The sequence below is a fragment of the Lithobates pipiens genome, unplaced genomic scaffold (assembly GCF_037356315.1).
Source record: "Lithobates pipiens isolate NorthernLeopardFrog02 unplaced genomic scaffold, aLitPip1_a1.2 Scaffold_13, whole genome shotgun sequence".
Taxonomy (NCBI): domain Eukaryota; kingdom Metazoa; phylum Chordata; class Amphibia; order Anura; family Ranidae; genus Lithobates; species Lithobates pipiens.
In genome coordinates this window covers 305,483,417-305,503,665 of record NW_027507718.1, presented here as the reverse complement: position 1 = coordinate 305,503,665, position 20,249 = coordinate 305,483,417, and the positions used below count along the sequence as shown (strand labels likewise).

The 20,249-nt window shown below is 39.3% G+C and overlaps 1 protein-coding gene across 1 annotated transcript in view; it reads right to left on the bottom strand.

Moving 5' to 3' along the window:
• FAT4 (FAT atypical cadherin 4) overlaps positions 1-20,249 on the bottom strand; it is a 330,870-nt gene that overhangs the window by 81,001 nt on the left and 229,620 nt on the right. The window contains exons 5-6 of the mRNA XM_077476878.1: positions 6,355-7,277; positions 5,779-5,953 (exon numbers count right to left, since the gene is read on the bottom strand). Of these exons, the coding sequence (XP_077333004.1) occupies positions 5,779-5,953; positions 6,355-7,277 (1,098 nt within the window). The remainder of the gene's footprint in view (positions 1-5,778; positions 5,954-6,354; positions 7,278-20,249) is intronic.

The window sequence follows — 20,249 nt, the reverse complement described above, 5'->3', positions numbered from 1 at the left end:
TTCTTCATCCTGCCCATGCATACAATGACCCTATTTACTCCTATGAGGAGAGTTGTGCTCCATAGGACTGCTATAAGGGCCATAAGCACAGAAGAATGAATTGGTAATCAGCATGCATTTGCAGGGGCATTTTTGATAGAAAGGGTTTGAGCCCTCTCATTCCAGCTCTCCCTCCCACCTATTCACAAAGTTTTTCTTCAGGCTAATTTCACCTTTAAGGGAAAAAATTATACATGCACAATTTTTGCAGGAAAAAAAATGTGCATTTATTATTTTTTGCCACAGAAGCCAGAAAAGAATTGCACCCATGATCAGCGGATCACGGATGCAATGTCAGGCTCTTGCAGACACATTCTCCAGGTTTCAGCCCCAACCTCTGTACGGGTTTTCATTTACAAAGCTTGAGGACATGTGAATGAACTATAAATGCACTGATCACAATTCCTAGTCCATTGAGCACTACCAACTGTCTGCCGAGATAGTTCCACATCACCCAGGGACTGACATAGATACACGAAGAAAGAACCTTTTTTTTTTGCAGGGAAGAACATAAGACTACTTGGAACCTGAAGCATCACATCACCATGGATTGAAGCGGAGTTCCACCCAAAAGTGGAACTTCTGCTTTAAGCACTCCTCACCCCCTTACATGCCACATTTGGCATGTAATTTTTTGGCGAGGGAGTGGGTACCTTCTTTTGAGAGGGAATTCCTGTCCCACTTCCTAGTTCTGTCTTCTGGCAACCTAGGCGATTCCTCCTCTTTCCTAGGTGGCCCCTCCCTCTCTGCAATCTTTTGTGACACTTCACAGGTCCCAGAAGATTCCATGGCCACTAGCAGAGCACAACATGACTCATGCATGCGCAGTGCCCACAGTTGCTATGACGGTGCCACGGAGAGAAGGGGGAGAGGAGCAAGGCTCCATTTGGCCACACCGCTGGACTGTGGGACAGGTCAGTGTCTGTTTATTTTTGACTTTTAGAATAAAAACAAAACTGGGACATATATATGCAAATAAGTAAATCAAGTTACAAAACAAAAACAACAAAATAAGAGTGATCCAATTAGTCCAATAGTTAAATCCTAGAGTTAGTCTTTACATGTAGAAGAGGATCTATATAGTGAAGTCCATGCACAGAAATCCTTACCTGTGTGGTGCACACTGACTGCCCCCATACACCGCAAGTAAGTACCAACCAGATTGTAGGAACTCCCTCTCAAAGGTCAATACATGCTTGTTTTTCACAATAGGGAAACAGAAAATTCCTTCTCTCTCCAGCCTTGGATCATCCACAGTGCTTAAGAACAGTATCCACTTGATTTACAGAGGGGAAATAAAAAGCTCCAAATAATGTGATACCATAGTAGACATTAATAAAATCAAAGCACCAAATAAAATACCAATAAGCCAGCTATAAACTTTACAGTAGATTGCCAGATATTTCGCTAGCAGCATGTGATGTCAGTCCACTAGCTTGTCTCAATGCGTTTAATCCTAAGGGACATCTTCAGCAACCCCTGAAGACATGGGGGTGGAGCTAGTGGACTGGTGCCACACGCTGCTGGGGGGAGAACTGGCAGTGTCTACTGTGAATTTTATAGCCAGCTTATTTTTATTTGGTACTTTCATTTTAATAACGTTTACTATGGCATCACACTATTTGGAGCTTTTTATTTTCCCATTGTAGATTTGAAAGCACGTGGATACCATTCCTAAGCACTGTGGATGATCCATGGCTGGATAGAGGAGGAATTCTCTGTTTGCCTGGTGTGAAAAACAAGTGTGTATTAACCTCTGAAGGGGAGGCCCTAGAATCTGGTGACTGCATACCCTGAGTATTGGGTGGTAGACAGTGTGCAGCTCGTTTTGCACAAAGTGGCCCCTAACATGCTCTTCTAGGGTTCCTCAGTGGCTCTCTTGGCTCCTCCCTACATCAGATAACCCCCTGGGAGAAGCGCTTTCCCAGGGGGTTATCTTGCGGGGGCGCTCCAGAGTCCAGCATTCGGCGTCCATGGACGCCGAATGCAGGACTTGGCCCCACCCCCCAGCAGTTGCATCATTGGATTTGATTGAAAGCAATGGGAGCCAATGGCTGCGCTGCTATCAATATATCCAATCAACAGCCAAGAACCCCCTAGCAGAGAGATGGCGGCGCTTCCCCATGGGACAAGTTTGAGGGTTCATGTAAGTAAAACAGGGGGGACTGGGTTACTGACAGGTGTTTTTTAACCTTATGCATGGGGGGAAAAAAGACACAAACCTTTACAACCCCTTTAACTCTAAGAATTAACTATTAGGCTTTTTTGATTGCTCATGTGTTTTCTATAATGTGATTTACTTATATGCTTATATATGCTGCAAATATTTATTTCTGATTCTAGAGGAATTTGTATACTATTCCTTTTTTTGTTGGGAGCCTTTTTGGTATTTGTGCAGTGCAATTGTATTTTATATGTTGTATGTATTATGTTGGACTTTTAGCTTAGGAATTTTTAGCAACTAACATAGTAATATTTTGGGGATGGAGGGTGGATGGGTTATAGCTGGAGTTACGTCTTAAGTATCCATATGCATGTTCCAAAGACTGAAAGCTCAGATCTTGAAATCAGATTTAGATGTTTCTAATATTTCAATAATATCAAAGCCAACCAAAAAAAATGAAAGCCTGATATTTACAACGATTATAAAGTTCCAAAACAAAAATGAAAAGCAGTAATCATGAATTGATTATGTTAATACAAAACAACATTAGTAGCCCAAGCAAGAATCCTCAGTTGTATGTGCTTTCAAGCGCAGCATTTACCACTTACATATGAGGTGGATTAAGGACAGCTAGCAATAATATGCCTCGGGAGACAGACGAGGCAGATTTGTTTTACATTGCGACACACGCAAATATAAACGGAATTGTATGATACATTATCTGGCACTGGAATTATATATGCATATTATTTTTCATGAACTGTTTTTTTTTTTAATGTATAAAATATTTTCAGCATTCTCATTAGACACATACAAACATCATCATCAGCAACTGTGAGTCAACAATAAATAGATGAGCCATTAAATAATCCTATAGTAGTGACATCACTCATTGGAACATGAGGAACACTGACATACAGCTCAACATTTCAGCACTATGGATGATAATATCTGAACAGATTTGTTATTAAAAAGTAGACATATGTTCTTAATATAAGTCTTTCATCTGAATAAAACAAAACTCCAATTTAAAGGAAAACTATAACAGTGTTGGTCAAATTTACATTAATGTTTTGAAAGCTTATGAGTTTCTAAACTGATTTTGTATATCTTTTTTTTAACTATTTGTATACAATCTTTATTTTTGCAAATTATTATTACAGGGTGCCTCCATGATGTTTTGAAAAATGTGCCAGGACTTCTGTTAAAAGAGCCCAGGACAGTCTTTAATTTTTCTGGCAGACTGTGTTGATCCACCAGTTAAGTAGTTGCTGTTTCTTAAAGCAATGGGGATGTGGAGAGATGTAGGAGAAGAAGCAATGTATAGAGAAACTGAAGTCTACCTTATCATGCTATCTATCTATCTATCTATCTATCTATCTATCTATCTATCTATCTATCTATCTATCTATCTATCTATATATCTATCTATCTATCTATCTATCTATCTATCTATCTATCTATCTATCTATCTATCAACAAGCTAACACAAATGGAAAGTGGTGAGGCCGTAAATTTCAATGCAATAACATGTTAAAAAGGTATATATGACATAAAATATTATAAAAACTGTATTATATTGTGAAGTATAAGGTTATAAAATAATGAAAACAGGGACATATTCTATATTACCAAAAGTATTGGGTCACCCGCCTTTACACGCACATGAACTTTAATGGCATCCGAGTCTTAGTCCATAGGGGTTTAATATAGAGTCGGCCCACCCTTTGCAGTTATAACAGCAGGTGTCCCAATACTTGGTAAAATAGTGTAGTTCAGCTATGTATTCAATAAAAAATCTGTAAATGATGCTAAAATGGCACACAAAATAGTGGATGGGAGATATTATGCTCCCAGTATACGTATTAGGGCAGCTGTATACTCCAGGGAAGCCTGGTGAGGAAATAGGTCAGTCTCTCTTTAAGAGGCTGATTGTAGGATTGATCTGTTATGGAGTTCAGGTTGAAGAAGTGTTTTGGTGGGTATGTAGCCTGGTCTCCCCAATCCACACATCCACCTTTCAGAATGCCTGCCCTTTAAAGGGGCTGCAAAGCTCTCACAAGAGGATGCTGTGCTGTCAGTTGGAAAACCCAATGCATGATGAAATGAAAGACAGTGATTTTTCTGTTTGCTGTGGAGAAGCACTTGGAGGATTCATCCATGAGTCTGAAATTTGAGGGCAAACAATAGTCTACTGAATATATATCATGATATTTGCTGAACTGAGCAGCATCGTTTTGTTTTTTCAGCTGATGTGAAGCTATCTTGTTTGGACACCTCAAAATAAACCTGGGATCAGAAATCCCTAAGGCCCCTTTCACACATGCGGACAGTATGTCCGTATTTCATCCATCCGTTTGCGGATGAAATACGGACATACATGCATCCCTATGGGATAGCCGGTGTCTGCGGATGAACATCTGCAGACACCCGCTATCGTCCGCCTCCGCTATTGTTCGATTCTGCAGACGGAGGAAAATCCTATTTTTCTATCCGTCTGCAGAGCGGATCGGATGAACACGGACAGACGGCCCGTGCTCGTCCGATCCCCATAGAGGAGAGCGGAGAGCTGACAGGGCGGTCCCTGCACAGTGTACGGAGGCCACCCTGTCCGCCGCCGGCTCAGCGGGGACAACGAAGCGATCCCCGCTGAGCGAGCGGATCATCACGGGGCGGATCATTACTGATCCATCCCGTGTGAAAGGGGCCCTAAAGAGATTGCAAGTCCAGTATCACAATGTATTCTTAAATAATAAAACAAAATCTAATGTTCATTTTCCATAATCCCCATCACACCAGAAACCAGAGTAAAGGCGGGAGTGACGGCACTGTGAACCAATGTGAATTGTGGAGTGTTTCATAATAAGGTATCTCAGGTACTAGAATCCAAAAATGGAGATAGTTAGGTGCACTTAAAGGAAGGAAAAACAAAGGAAAGACCTCACCAGTTTGGCATATGTTTGTCCCTAGCCAACTGAGCATGTTGGAGGCAAGGAGTTGGCTCAACAACACCGGACTTTGGAAAATAAACAATGATTATGTGCTTGAGTTGCGTGTTTAGCTTGAGTTCCACTTTTTACTGTGAATGTTTAATATGAAACTTTGATGCACCTTACAGAACCTCAAAGACTCTAATAATATATAGTTAAGGTATAGAATTATTTGTAGGTTAAAGATGCTGGAGCCACCACAGCTGTAGCAGACTGAAAGACAGAGGTGTTGATTTACTAAAGACAAATGGAAGGTGTGCTCTGGAACTCTTTTTGCCCTTAGTAAATAAACCCCTAAAGGTGATGTGTAATGAGCAATACTGCCACTGATGACAATCCACCAGCGACATGATCACTAATAGACTACTTCATTATTTAATTAGCTGCCTATTTTAATTATATGTCACCAATGGCAGAATTATCCATCGGTCATGGCGCAAGAGCATTTAAGAAGTTAAACGGAATATATGTTCTACAGACTGGAAGTAAAGAGCATCACAAAAGTCTACTCCATTTAAAACACAACTAAAATCTAATTAGCAATAAACTATTTGGTACAATATAAAAATACATGAGAAAACATACCTGAATCCACTGCTGTGATTAGTAAGATATACTGCTCTTTCACCTCCCGGTCCAGACTTTTTACTATGCTAAGCTGCCCATTTGATGATAACCTGAATGCCCATTCTTCATTGCCAGAAGCTATTGCATATGTCAATTTGCTGTTAAGACCTTGATCATCATCTCTAGCCACAACCTAAAAAAGTATAGATATGGAATACTTATTTGCCAAGTTCATTCATATCTTGATTTTCTGTTTAGTTTTTAGGCAAGTAATTGGTTCTTAATAATTTCATCACCAGTGCTGATTAATATGGTATGAAAAATGTGGATATTACATTAAAACTGCAAAAAAAAAAAAAAATTGAAAATTGAACATGCATACTATATTTAACCTGGCAAATATCACACTAGATTTAAAAACTAGTTCTACTTATGTGTAGAATTAATTATGATATGAAAATCAGAAGGTCTCAAAATAAAAAATAATGAATATTTATAAATGAATGTGAAAAATCCCAGTGCAGAGACATAGTATAAATTCCATAGCAGGGTTCTGAGTACGTTCCTTAACGCAGTAGTTAAGATGCCACTTACCTGAAGAATAACTTTTGGCAAGGTCTCCAGATTTTCAGGTACATTAACTGAATAGGGTGATAATTCAAATTTAGGAACCACATCATTAACGTCAGTTAGAATAATGCTAACTGTTGCTGTGTCTGTCCGTGAATTGCTACCACGATCTGATGACTGGACAACCAATGTGTATGAAGACCTCTTTTCACGGTCCAAAGGTTTGGCTATTGATATTACTCCAGTAACTGAATCAATCCTAAATTCATTGTTTGGATTTCCTTCTATGATGCTGTAACGGACCATTCCATTTAATCCTTCGTCTGCATCTGATGCCACTACCTGGATAAGATCTGTTCCAGTTAGGGTATTTTCACTTATTTCCACTTTAAAAATGCTTTGTGAGAAGCGAGGGTTGTTGTCATTGACATCAAGCACCATAACTGTGACATCCACAGATGAAGAAAGTGGTGGTTCCCCTTTATCAGTAGCAATGATTGTTAGGGTATAATTGGAAACATCTTCACGATCCAGCTCTCCTGTCAGATGCACCTCCCCATCAATATTTCCAATGGTAAATTTGTTACCCAGTGAGCTAAGTATTGAATACTGAATATAACAGTTAGGACCACTGTCGGGATCTGTGGCTTGTGCCCGGAACACAATAGTGTCAGTAGGAGTGTTTTCTTGGATATAAGTCAATTTTGGAGAGATGAAACTTGGTGGGTTGTCATTGACATCTAATAAAATGATTGATACTTCCGCTGAACTTGTGTATCTAGATGCTGGTGGAGGTGCCATATCATGTACTTGAACCATAAGATTATAGAATGACTGGCTTTCTCTGTCTAATGACTTTTTTAGTTTTAAGGCTCCATCTTTGTTAATCTGAAATTGGCCCATACTATCTCCAGAAGATATGCTGTAGGACAGTTTTGAATTCAACCCTGAAAATAAATTGGGAGATTTGATTAATAATGAAACAAAATGATTGCCACCAAACTGCAAAACACACACACAGACATATATATGTATATTTTTCTCTCTGGAGTAACTATATGGTTCCTGGACTGGAGGATAAATAAAACGTAGTATAACATAAAATATCTATTGAAAACCACTGGGTAACCTGCTGCCTTCCAGATTGAGTATATAGGATAAACATGCTGATTTATATGCCCTTTGATCATATTATTTTTTTCAAAGACTCAAGATCATGGTTTAATATACTGAATTATCTTCACTCTGGTTTAAATAATAACATTACATGTATACAATAGTGTTTGTGAAATTGGGAACTACATTAAAAGGATTTTAATAAGTGTATAAATTTTATTTTATTTTATTGATCAGCATTGACTTAATAAAAAATAAATAATAATAAATTGCAAAGGATGTTTGGCGGGTTTCTACTAAGGTTTCTACTAAGGAGTGAGTATCCATGTTGTAGATACATTTATAAGAAAAAAAAGATAAATATTAATTGAAAAACAAGACAATAGTATTTGGGCCATATCTATACAAAAGCGTCTAGAGCATCTAAGGGACCATAATCCAAACCATGCTGTTATATGAACAGAAACCACTAATCTAACTCACAGGGAAAGAAAGGAGTCAGAATTCTAGACTTAGTAGCTTATGTCATGACAGGAATTGCTGAAATAATAAGATCTTTCAGAAAACTGGTGATGCAGTAGACAGAGAGATTCAGTTAATAAACATAATCACTTTTGAAGTAAGTCACCAAAGGCAGGATTACTTAAAGGAGATTTACAATTTACAACGCTAGCGGCTATGGATAGGGAATTAATTAGGTTAATTGTTCAGGAAGACTGGTTCCTTTCATATTGGTATTATTTGTAATATTGTACTAACAAAGATCGACCCATTTGCTGAACAGATATTAAGAACTGCTTAGGATAATTAAACTGCAATGTACTAATTTACGCCCATTTCAAGGTTTTCGAGCTCAAACAGTGAGCGATTGTTTTTTGGAACTACATTTCCCATTTTCTGAGCATTAGATAAGTCCCAAATATACCTATTTGTAAGCCCTGAAAAAAGGGCACTAACATTAATGACATTGGTCAAAATAAACAAACATACATTCAAAGGTAACCTGAGCAAAACAATTAAATTTTTGAGGTTACGTTAAAGGCAAACCACAAGTTTTTTTAGGTGACTGGCTACATTAGTTTTCTTTTTTAGTTTGTTTTTTCTTTTCACCTGATGATCCAGAAACTCTTATTTTTCAACTTCCTATAACAGACCAAACTGCCCAGCAGAAGGAGCGGTTATATAAAACTTTTATTCCAAAAAAGTTACTGAAACTGTTTGAAAAGTGTTAGCTGGAGTTCAGCCCCGCTGTCCTCTATGGGTGGATTGAATGAGAAAGGACCGACTGTCCATTTTCATATGATCCAATCCGCCAGACGAATGGAAAATAGGGTCACCATCCGTCTGGATTTGGTGGACAGGATTGGATAGCAGCGGGTGTCAGCGGTCCTATAGGAGTGAATGGAGTGTCTGATCCGGTATGCCTGAAAAACTGACTGGTGGATCTGACTGGAAAGCCAGTGTAAAAGGGACCTATGGAAAATCGGATGTAAACGGATGAGCATCCATTTACATCAGTTTGCATCCGTATCTGTCAACATTTGTTTTTTTAACCACTTCCCGACCAGCGCACGACGATGTATGTCGACAGCATGGCACGGGCAGGCATATTGGCGTACATGTACGTCCAATATTCGTTGCCGCCGTGCCATCGGGAGCGCGCCGCCGGCGGCACGCTCCCGCGCTGGTCGGGACCTCCGTGAGTCCGGTCGCGGGACCCACGGACTCGATCGCCGCGGGCATCCCCGCGATCGTCTCACGGAGCGGCGGAATGGAGGAAATGCTGTATAAACAACATTTTCTCATTCTGCCTAGCAACTAGTGACGCTGATCTCTGCTCCATGTGATTGGAGCAGAGATCAGTGTACACTAAATGAAAGCCCAACCCCCCCACAGTTAGTAACACACCCCTAGGAACACTTAACCCCTACACTGCCACCCACAGGTTAACCCTTTCACTGCCAGTGTCATTTACACAGGAATCACTGCATTTATATAGCAGTGATTACTGTATAAATGACAATGGTCCCAAAAATGTGTCAAAAATGTCCGATGGGTCCCCGACAATGTCGCAGTCACAATAAAAATCGCAGATCACCGCCATTACTAGTAAAAAAAAAAATAATAAAAAATTATTAATAAAAATGCTATAAAACTATCCCTATTTTGTAAACGCTATAACTTTTGCGCAAACCAATCAATAATCGCTTATTGCGATTTTTTTTACCAAAAATATGTAGAAGAATACGTATCGGCCTAAATTGAGGGAAAAAAAAGTTTTTTTATATATTTTTGGGGGATATTTATTATAACAAAAAGTAAAAAATAATGCGTTTTTTTCAAAATTGTCGCTCTATTTTTGTTTATAGCGCAAAAAATAAAAACCGCAGGGGTGATCAAATACCACCAAAAGAAAGCTCTATTTGTGGGAAAAAAAGGACGTCAATTTTGTTTGGGAGCCACGTCGCACGACCACGCAATTGTCAGTTAAAGTGACGCAGTGCCGAATCGCAAAAAGTGGTCTGGTCTTTGACCAGCAAATTGGTCCGGTCTGAAAGTGGTTAAATGGATCAAATTGCTATTTTTGTTCCGTTAATAAAACAAAATGGTTGAAAAACGGATGTAAATGGACAAATGATTTTGTATCTGTTTTTGCATTGGTAGTGGATGTAAAAAAACTGATGAGAAACTCATGAGCAGCGGATAAGAAACGGATGTGCAACTAATGAGCAGCTGATGAGAAACTCATGTAAACTTAATTTGTTTTTTCTTTGAAAAAAACCTGACTGTACTGATGAAATGAACGGTCCGCATGTGTGAAAAGCCTAGTCAAGTCCATTTAAACCTGATAGTTCATTTAACACTACTCTCTCCACAGGGTGACAATATTGCTGTCCAAAAATGTCTCCATTGCTCTTCCTTCCAGAGTGGAGACACCCTAAGGCAAGAAGTGTGTCACTGGCTGAAAGTAATGGGACACGGGAAATAATGCGAAAAAAAAACTCAAAAAAGAAAACAAATGCAACTACTATATGGATCTTATTGTATGCTGCAATTTATTTTGATTCACTTTAATTTACATGCAAATCAAGACTTTTCCTGTAAAAGATGGGCTTAGTCCCACCCCCTATCACCACCTGAGCGTCCCTAATTAAGAAAGAAGGTGGTATATGAATAGAGAAGTTTGAGAGGTAGGAAGGAATAAACAATTTTTAAGGATTTTTGTTTATCCCATGTCCAAGTTAGTGACAAATTTGAATAAATTTATATTTATAGATTCAGGCTGGGTTCACACCTTCGACAGATGCGGCTATCCGCAGGGGTCCGATGCGTCCCTGTTCTTTGTTTCAGGGACTAATTTTTTCCTGAATTCAGAGAAACAGAGTGAAAGATGCACAGCGTTCCTGTGCAAGCCACCTGCAGCCGCAACGGAGATATGTGAGCCAGCTCCATAGGGAGCCAGTCACAATCTCCTGTCATGGGAACTGGATGCGGTGAAGTCTGCATCCAATTCGCATAGGTGTGAACCCAGCCTTAAAGTCAAAACATTTACTCCATTTCATCTAAATTCTTCTGAATATAAGAAACTTGGTCTGGATGAATATATGCTACCCTTTTCCCCCGAAAATAAGACCTAGCGTGGTCGTCGATGATGGCTGCAATATAAGCCCTACCCCCAAAATAAGCCTTAGTTAAAGTCCTTGTAGGTCTTCTTTCCAGGGTAGGGTTTATTTTTGGGGAAACAGGGTAGGGCTTATTTGGGGGGTAGGGCTCATATTGCAGCCATCACGACAATCACGCTAGGTCTTATTTTCAGGGAAAACAGGGTGTATTATTCATGAAGAAGACAGACAAAATATACAAAAATTAAATGATGACCAGGCTATATTTAATATGGCCCTATGTAATGTCTTTCAGGCATTTTATAGGCATTCTACACTCTTTATCATAAGGTCTGGGCCAGAGAAAGAACCCTTTCATCATCCACTGAACAGGAATGCTCCTTCTAATGGATTATCATCCTTACCTAGTGAGAAACAGTAAACATCAGCCTTAGGACCCAACAATTTCATAATCCTAAACTTTTTATTGTCTGGGGTCCAGGAAGTAGGAAGTGAGCAGGGAGACCAAAACATTAGCTAATACTAAAGTCTAAAGCCAAGTATACAACGGGCCAAATGTCAGGAGACATTGGCTTGTTCAATAAAAACTGGCCAACTGTGTGTATGTCAGCCAATTAAACATAAGCCGGCCATTTGGCTGGCTTTTGTCGGACAAGCATGCTGGAAAACCAGCAGCCAATTGGCTCCCAAATTAGCACTCTCAGCCAATGGCTGAGGGCACTGACCAGATAGTTCTGGCGGGGGAGGAGAACACAACAGCTCAGTGGGGGAGATCGCTGTACTACTGTTGGATCGTTAGTACAGCGGCTCTGACTGGAGCTGTCAGTCTTTTTGGGTTGAAGGAAAAACAACTATTAGCCCCCCGTACACATGTTTGGAAATTCTGACCACAAAATCCGTCGGATTTTTTCAGACGGATTTTGTCCGAAACTGGTGTTGCATACACACAGTGGGACAAAGTTGTCAGAAAATCATTCGGAACGTGATTACGTTTGTTCGTTACAATGGGACTATGTTCAGGCTAGTAGCCAATAGCTTTGGTCTCCTAATTTGATCTGAGCATGCGTGGCACTTTTTCCGATCGGAATTCTCTACAAATGATCGGAAAAAGTCTGATCGGATCATGTTGTCGGAAAATTTTATATCCAGCTCTCAAACTTTGTTGGTCGGACAATCCGACAGAAAAAGTCAGATGGAGCCCACACACGGTTGGATTGGACATTTTCCGTCTGAATGTCCGACCGTGTGTACGGGGGCTTAGTGTGTACCAGGCTTAAGTGAAAGGTGGATTCAATACCTTTTTCATATGGACAGATAAAAAATGCACAACTTTACTGCAGAGGAAAACAAAGAATGACTATTTAACTTTTCAGAGTTGAACTTTTCATATATATATATATATATATATATATATATATATATATATATATATATATATATATATATATATATACATTGTTTATATAGTATATTTTGTTCTAAGAAATCTGTTATACAGATCTCGCATGTATTTTATTTTTTATTTTTCTGGCAGCACAAAACATGATGACGCTACACAGTGTGATTAGTTCTAAAATCAAAGTAGAGTTATAGGTAAAACCCTTTCTTTTCATTTTGGATATAGTAAGGGGGGGGTTATACCCCTGTGAGGTTTATGTTTGCCCTCTTTGTCCCATTGGGGAGATTTACCTTCACTTCTTGTACCATAGCCAAAACAGGAACTGAGAGGAAATCCCTGCAAATTAAGGGAATCTCTTGGGGACCCCCAGGTCACCCCATTGGAAGATTTCCCCTCTATTACGTTTCTGGGACAGTCAACAATTTGGCATTTTCCTTTTGCTTTCACTTTCAATGATAATGGTAAACGGGATAAATAGAGAGGATGAATCTCCCTAATGGGGGTACAGACAGCAATAAAAACTGACAAGTGTTATAATCCCTCTCCCTTCTATCCAAACAAAAAATAAAAATATCCCTTTGGTTATACTTTAAAATAACCACACAAAGCCATTCTATAAGATGAATTGAGTTTATTAGTGCCTAATATCTGAATTACTGTCATGTGAAAAACATAATCATTTAATGAATTTTGGAATCTACTATAGCGTGAGTAATCTTTTTCATATTCAGTGTTCTCTGCTCCTTAGATTCCGAGTATGGGATCAGCAGTTTCATTTTTTTAAATATATTTTTAACAGTAGGGGCAGAATTAACTCTGATATGGAAGATAAGCCCTGGAATGTAATGAAAGGAACAGCAACAAAACTGGAAGCCGGTCTAAAAAGTATTTAGCGAGAGGCAATGGGTTTGACTGATCATTATTTTGAGCAATAGGAGTGGGAGAGAGCACAGACAAGAGAATTCCCACACTGCAGGAGCAGGCTTAATGCAAGAAAATGATACTATCTACTAAAGTGCTGTGCAAACATAAATTGTCAGTTATTAAAACATAAAGTATATGTTTTACTAAGCGTAAAATACCAAGATACCAAGCGTGGAAGGACATGCACCTAAACATTGCTTTTTGTAAAAATGTGCATACGGTACTAAACTTCTTGTAGCAATAAACACTCAGGTGTTGTGTGGATTGAGCTGTGACATTTATTAGTAAGCTACAGCAGACCCTCCAGTATTACCCACTCCAAAAGGTACAACATATTCAGCTCCTGAACTGTTTTCAGTGACTTTTGAAGATATTATGTGACTTTAAGCCCATCTCTGTGCAAAGTGTCACCTTCTAAAGCTCTTTTAGGGCCTGTGCTGTGTCAATGGCCTTTTTTTTTTGCTTTAAAGTGGTTGTAAACCCTTTAGAAAAAAAGAAAACCTGGAACCCAAAGGCATAATGAGCTAGTTTGCATAGCATACTAGCTCATTATGAATTACCTACCTAAGATTGAAGCCCCCACATCAGTCCTTGTTCACCGCTCCAGCAGCCGACATCTCCCTGGGGAGTATCGTAGCTCAGACGCTGTGATTGGCCTGAGCCGCGATGACGGCACTCCCGCGCATGCACGTGGGAGCCACCGGTAAGGGCACAATACAACTAAAGCAAGGGCACATACATGCCACTGCTTCAGTTTGCTTAAGTGTGCATGTGCCCATGACGTCGCTGCATGCAAATACAGGGATATCTCCTAAACAATGCAGGTTTAGGAGATATCCAGGGTATCTACAAGTAAGCCTAATTATAGGCTTGCCTGTAGTATAAAGCGGTTGTAAAGGGTTTACAACCACTTTAAGCTGGCTTTGCATCCCCATACAAGCCTACAAAACCTATTTGAAGCAGGACAAATGCAGGTCAGAAAGAGGTCAAGAGCAACTGTTAATGAAGTCATAATAATCTCAGAAGAGTCTCAAATTGGTGCCACCAACAAAAGCCCAAAGACCATTGGCACAGGCCCTAATACTCACCTAAATTTGCCATTCTTGTCCAGCACTGCTTCTGTGAGTAATGACTAAGGACCCAGGGCCGCACTCCAGCCACTCTGCACTGCCGGCTGGCTAGGGGGCAGTGTGGTGCACGATCCAGCTCACCACATGACTCCTTAATTTTTTGTTTTGTACCAGCTTTACAAAATGTACACTTCATCTGCTGCAATGGTGGGCAGCGTGCTGTGCCACCTGATAGTGAAGTGTCATTTGGGCCTGCACAGTGTGTTAAAATGCAGCATTTCTGCATTTTATCGCAGCATGCTGCAGCACAGAGCTGGGCTGCGTTGAAGTGTGAATGGGACACATAGGAAACAGTTGTAAAACATCTGTCACTGCTTATAGTGTAAATTGGTCCTAAAGCTGAAGAGTACAAAATCTGATGCAGCTGTGCAGTAGCCAATCATCTTCTAACCTCAGCTTGTTTAATTAAGCTTTGCCAAAAAAAAAAAAACTGGCAGCTGATTGGTTTCAATGCAGAGCTGCACTAGATTCTGCACTCTCTACTTTTAGTAAATCAACTCCTGTGTCTCAGTACTGTGCCTTTATATGGCAGACATAGACTTGCACATGTGCACCATAGTCATACAAGGGGTGTTCCATATAGCCTTATGGCACTTCTATGTCACCATGAGATGTAATTGAAAAGAACATCTATTAGATTTTCTATGCAACCTAATGAAGCATAACTTTCTAGGTAAATTATTTTTGTTTCACTGGCACTAAACACATATATGTACACTGTAAAACAAAAAGGGATACAAGTGACTTGACATATAGGCTATACTTCTACACATTACTGTAATATTATTTCACATTACCATAATCTAGAAACATGCTCACTATGTCATGACAAATTTGACTAAGGGTTACTGACCATAACATTGACAGAGTATTACAAAAGTAACTTCTCTAGATAATAAACACATTTAGGGGGAAACAAAACCTGCCTGCATAGTAAATGTATGAAGAAATAGAGGCCCGCCAAAGGGCACCAACATCCTATACTACAATTGAAAAGAAGAAAAGGAACAAGGTGGACTTTAAAGTGGTTGTAAACCCTTACAAACCACTTTGACCTACAGGTAAGCCTAGAGCCACAGGTTGAGCACCCCTGGCCTAGATTAAGGCTTACCTGTAGGTCCAAGAAATATCTCCTAAACCTATACGGTTTAGGAGATATTTACCTGAAGACAGCCACCGCTGTCTACGGCGCATGCGCCGTAGACAGCGGTGCGCATGTGCACTGGGTAAGCCGCGAGTGTCGGCTTTCGTGCGCATGCGCGGGAGTGATGTCATCGCTGCTCCATCGAATCACAGCGCCGGAGCAGCGAGATCCACGGAGACCCACCAAGAAGATGGACGCTCGGAACTACAGGGGACAGCGGTGACATCGCTGGCTCCTGTGTCAGGTAAGTGACACATAATGGACTACTATGCGATGCATAGTAGTCCATTATGCTTTACCTTTGCAGGGAATGAAAGAGGAAGTAAACTCATCAGGGTTTACTTCCTCTTTAAGGTGCAAACAAGAAAGGTCAAATAAAATGAATATATTTTATTGTTACCAAAGGAGATAAAAACATTTGTTCGTAAAAGACAAGGCCAATAAAATGGACCTCCCTCAGATACCTCCCACATAGTAATTCACAATCAAATCAAATATAACAGATGAGGTGCCTTTCACAACCTGCTTGCAGATGTGTAACCTTTGCCAATGAATTTATGTATTGTATTTTAGACACTGCTTTGTCTGAGCCAATGAGGAAGGAGAGAGCTGGGAGAGACACTGCTCTCGTGCACATCGTTGGATTGTGATCAGGCTCAGGTAAGTATAAGGGGGACTGGGGGGAATTCTTTTTTAACTTAATGCAAGGAATACATTGAAGTGTTACTAAAGCCAGGACCCTGCATTCACTATATCTGGTCTCCCACAGTACATGGAAATGCAATAGTTTTAGTAAATATAAACTGATAAATGGCTGTTCTCATCAGGAGTTAGAGCATTCTTGTGACTTCTATCAGTGTTTGGTTAAAACGTGTAGAAGGAGTTTTTATTCTCCCATGAATGTCCTATGAGGATACAGGACCCCTGACCCTCTGTCTGGACAGTGCTGATTGGCCCTCTGCTGACCACACGCACTCTCCCAAGAAAAAAAAACTCTCTAGCAATATACACCAAACTGAGGATGTGCAGCTTGTCCCCTAGCCTCTGTACTATTCCCCCATACATGTAGTTCACATGTGTTATGGTTCTTATGATTGTGATTGCCTCATACTGTATTGCTTTTGAGTTATGTACACTGCATCCTATGTATTACTTGTCTGTACTTGTATTCCCTATGGAAAATATATATTATATTTATTTTTTTCTTTTCATATGATCACTTCAAATTAAATAAAATCCAATACGCACTCAACCCCAAGTAGTCTTTTTCCCACTAAAAGTCCCACTTAAGAGGAACACTTTTAAACTTTATTTTCCATTTAATAGGGATGCGGGAAAACCCTACTTTTTAGACCCACTGGACACCAACCCCCTTTATTTCTCTGTACTATTCGGGGCTGGATTGGGGACTCTAGAAGCAGGAGGAGATCAGAGAAGACAGGATCAAACAGATTTATTTACACAATGTACCCCTTAGGTTCCACTGTGAGTATAACAAGCATGCTTTACTGCATATACACACTGATTTTACTGTTGTGGATTTAGTAACACTTTAAGGTAAAAAAAAAAAAAAAAACCCTGAACCTTTAGAACCACTTTCAATTACTGCATGACACATTTAAATCCAAGTATATTGCAGCCTGATTAAAAAAGGCTGATTTCTGGTAGTGTTTAACATGATCACTGATTTGTTAAGCCTTAGTACATTAAGTTGCTGTAGGGGTTTTCTTTGAATGGATTTGAAGTAGTGTCATTGTTGTAAATGTTCATGATCGGTATACGTGGAAACTTCCTGAACAGCAGACAGCTCCTTTGTGCAGATTCTTGCAAAAAAAATGAATCATGCTCTGCCATATATGAAAAGGGTGTAACATTCAATGTAGAAGCACAATATGCAGGAAGCTACTGTGATAACAATATAAACAATGCGGCTATTACTACAGAATTCAGAAATTAATTATTTTTACCATTGTCGTAGTTTAACAATATTTAGAATCATTAAAAAGAAACTATGAACAGCGCTACTGTATTGAAGTATTGAACAAGACATAAAAACAACTCCAGAGAATTTCGATCAGTGTGAGGCCCTCCCTGCCTGACAGATGTCGATTGTTTGATTAAATTCTGTCAAAGGGACATGTTGGAAATTTTTTATTGAACAGCGTTTAAGGCCAGCTTCAATTTCCTGCAAATGCATATCTCATCTTTACAGAAAAAAACAAAAAAAAAGTAGATATAAACAATCTTAATTAGTTTCCATCTAATTAGTAGATTGTTGTGGTAATAAACCCAAAATCAAAAATCTATTATGCCTCATGTACACTGCTGCTGGTAAACAGACATTCAGAGGCAGTAGGCTGCTTTTTTCAACTGCCCCTGAACGCATCCAATGTTACGTTTATAGACATTTCTTTGAAGGCCAACGTTTCAGATGCCAAACGCGGCTAAACGTGGTAACTCATTTACAGGCGTTTTTCATTTTTGGCTATTTAAAAAAAAAATTATTCTTTTTCAAATGCTTCTAAACGCAAACGCAGGATGTAAATGGGGCAAAACTGAAGTTTTAAACGTGGGTTACTATGCAGGTAACCGATTCTTAAATGGCTGGTGGTGGCTACATTAGTTCTCTTTTTAGGGTGCTTTCACACGGGCATTTCATTTGTCTGTTTTCAGATGACAAATGGACAGAAATTCATTCCTATGGGCTTACAGTTATAAACGGATTATCATCCATTTACATCCTCCTACAAACATGTCTGTTCAGGTCTGTTGTTTTAAATTGAGCAAGACTGCATCCTTTTCCCTGCAGATGGATCTCAACGAATGTAAACGTTCCGTCCGTTTCTGTCTATTTTATTTATGTCAGTTTTGAGGTAAAAAACTTTTTTTGTATACTTTTGCCATCTATGATTGGTTTCTGCAACAACAACAAAAAAATAGGATGGATAAATAGATGTAAACCTAACTGAACCGCAAACTGATGTAAACTGTACAGAACCGAAGGTGTGGTAGATGTGAAAATTTATGTAAACTGATGTTTTCTGCTTTAAAACCGCTTATAAGCGCAAATGTGCATATAGACATCAATGGGGTATCGAGGATGGAGAAGGATCTGGGGGTCCTAGTAGATGATAGGCTCAGAAATGGCATGCAATGCCAAGCTGTTGCTAACAAAGCAAACAGAATATTGGCATGCATTAAAAAGGGGATAAATGCTAGAGATAAAACAATTGCCCAACTGCTTCTAAACTTCAGCTTAGCAGCTGTAGTGTACATTAGGCCTAACAGTGGTCTGGCAGAGCAATAACAAGGGGCAAGGTACTGTATATATGTGGTTAAGCACTGCTACATAAAGAGCTTTGATTTTGCTACTGACTATAACAACCAACCAGATAACGATTCAATCAAAAAGGTATTGTTGGCTATGGAGAAGAGCCCAATCTGAAACATGTTTTATATAGTACAAATGTTTTCGACTAGGAAAAACTAATGTTAAGCTCTATGTGAAAATGCTAACTGACAGGCTGACTGATTACTATAGTATTCTCTGAGATCCCGCTCAAGGACAAATATTTAAGAAGTCAGAATTCCTTATCTGCATACTTGCTTCAGGTCAGCAATGACAATGTCTATGTTTCTTATAACAGATTTACTTTAAAGTGTATCTTCTGTTAAAACTTTTTTTTTTTGACAGGGAAGGGAAGGATTAGAATCCCTGTCAGGTTTTTATTGTCCCCTCCAAGTAGATTCTAACTGTCCAGGTGACCATTGTTACCAACACAAAAAGTGATAGGAAATCCAAAATGTAACAGCTGTCACCAGAACAAGCGTGAGGGTACAGTATATCTTCCATTGGGGACACCAATCTTGGCAACATCTAAGAGGGAAATTCCCCTCCAAGCAGATTGTATTTGTCCTGATGATCATTATTACCAAGTCAGAAAATGATAGGAATTCCAAAATGTTACAGTTGTCACCAGAACAAGCGATGAGGGTAAATTTTCCAATGGGGACACCAGTCTTGGTGACAGCTATCTAAGAGAGGGAATTCCCTCGCTCTGTATATGTTCATTTTGTGTTGCAGGACAGGAAATGAAGGGACACAACAGAAAATTGACTGATGGGATTTTTAATCCTTCTCAAATTTCTCTACTATCCTATCCACTGGCTCTTTTTTCAACTCTCTCCAAAATAAAAAAAATAGAAATAAAAAAAGATTGTGGCCATATATGCACTTTAAATGTGTTTGTCTACTGTTTGTGACCATTCCTTTTTTCCCCAGTATGTCATAGCATACTGTTGATTGGCCGTAGAAAGAAAACTCACTTACCATAATGCAATGGAAACTTTCAAGTTCAGTCCTGATTTTCGAATCATTTTGAAAAATATCCGCAGGCAGAAAGAAATTGTCCACAACAAAAACAAAGCTGAATTGTCACGTAAGTTATTCACTGAATAAACATTGGCTATTAGTCCAACTAACTAAATTTCAAGGATATGACTCAAAGGTCACTTCTGTTGTATCTTCACCATGACCACTAGGGCAAGCCATACAAGGTGTGAATTTCTTTGAAGGAAACCAC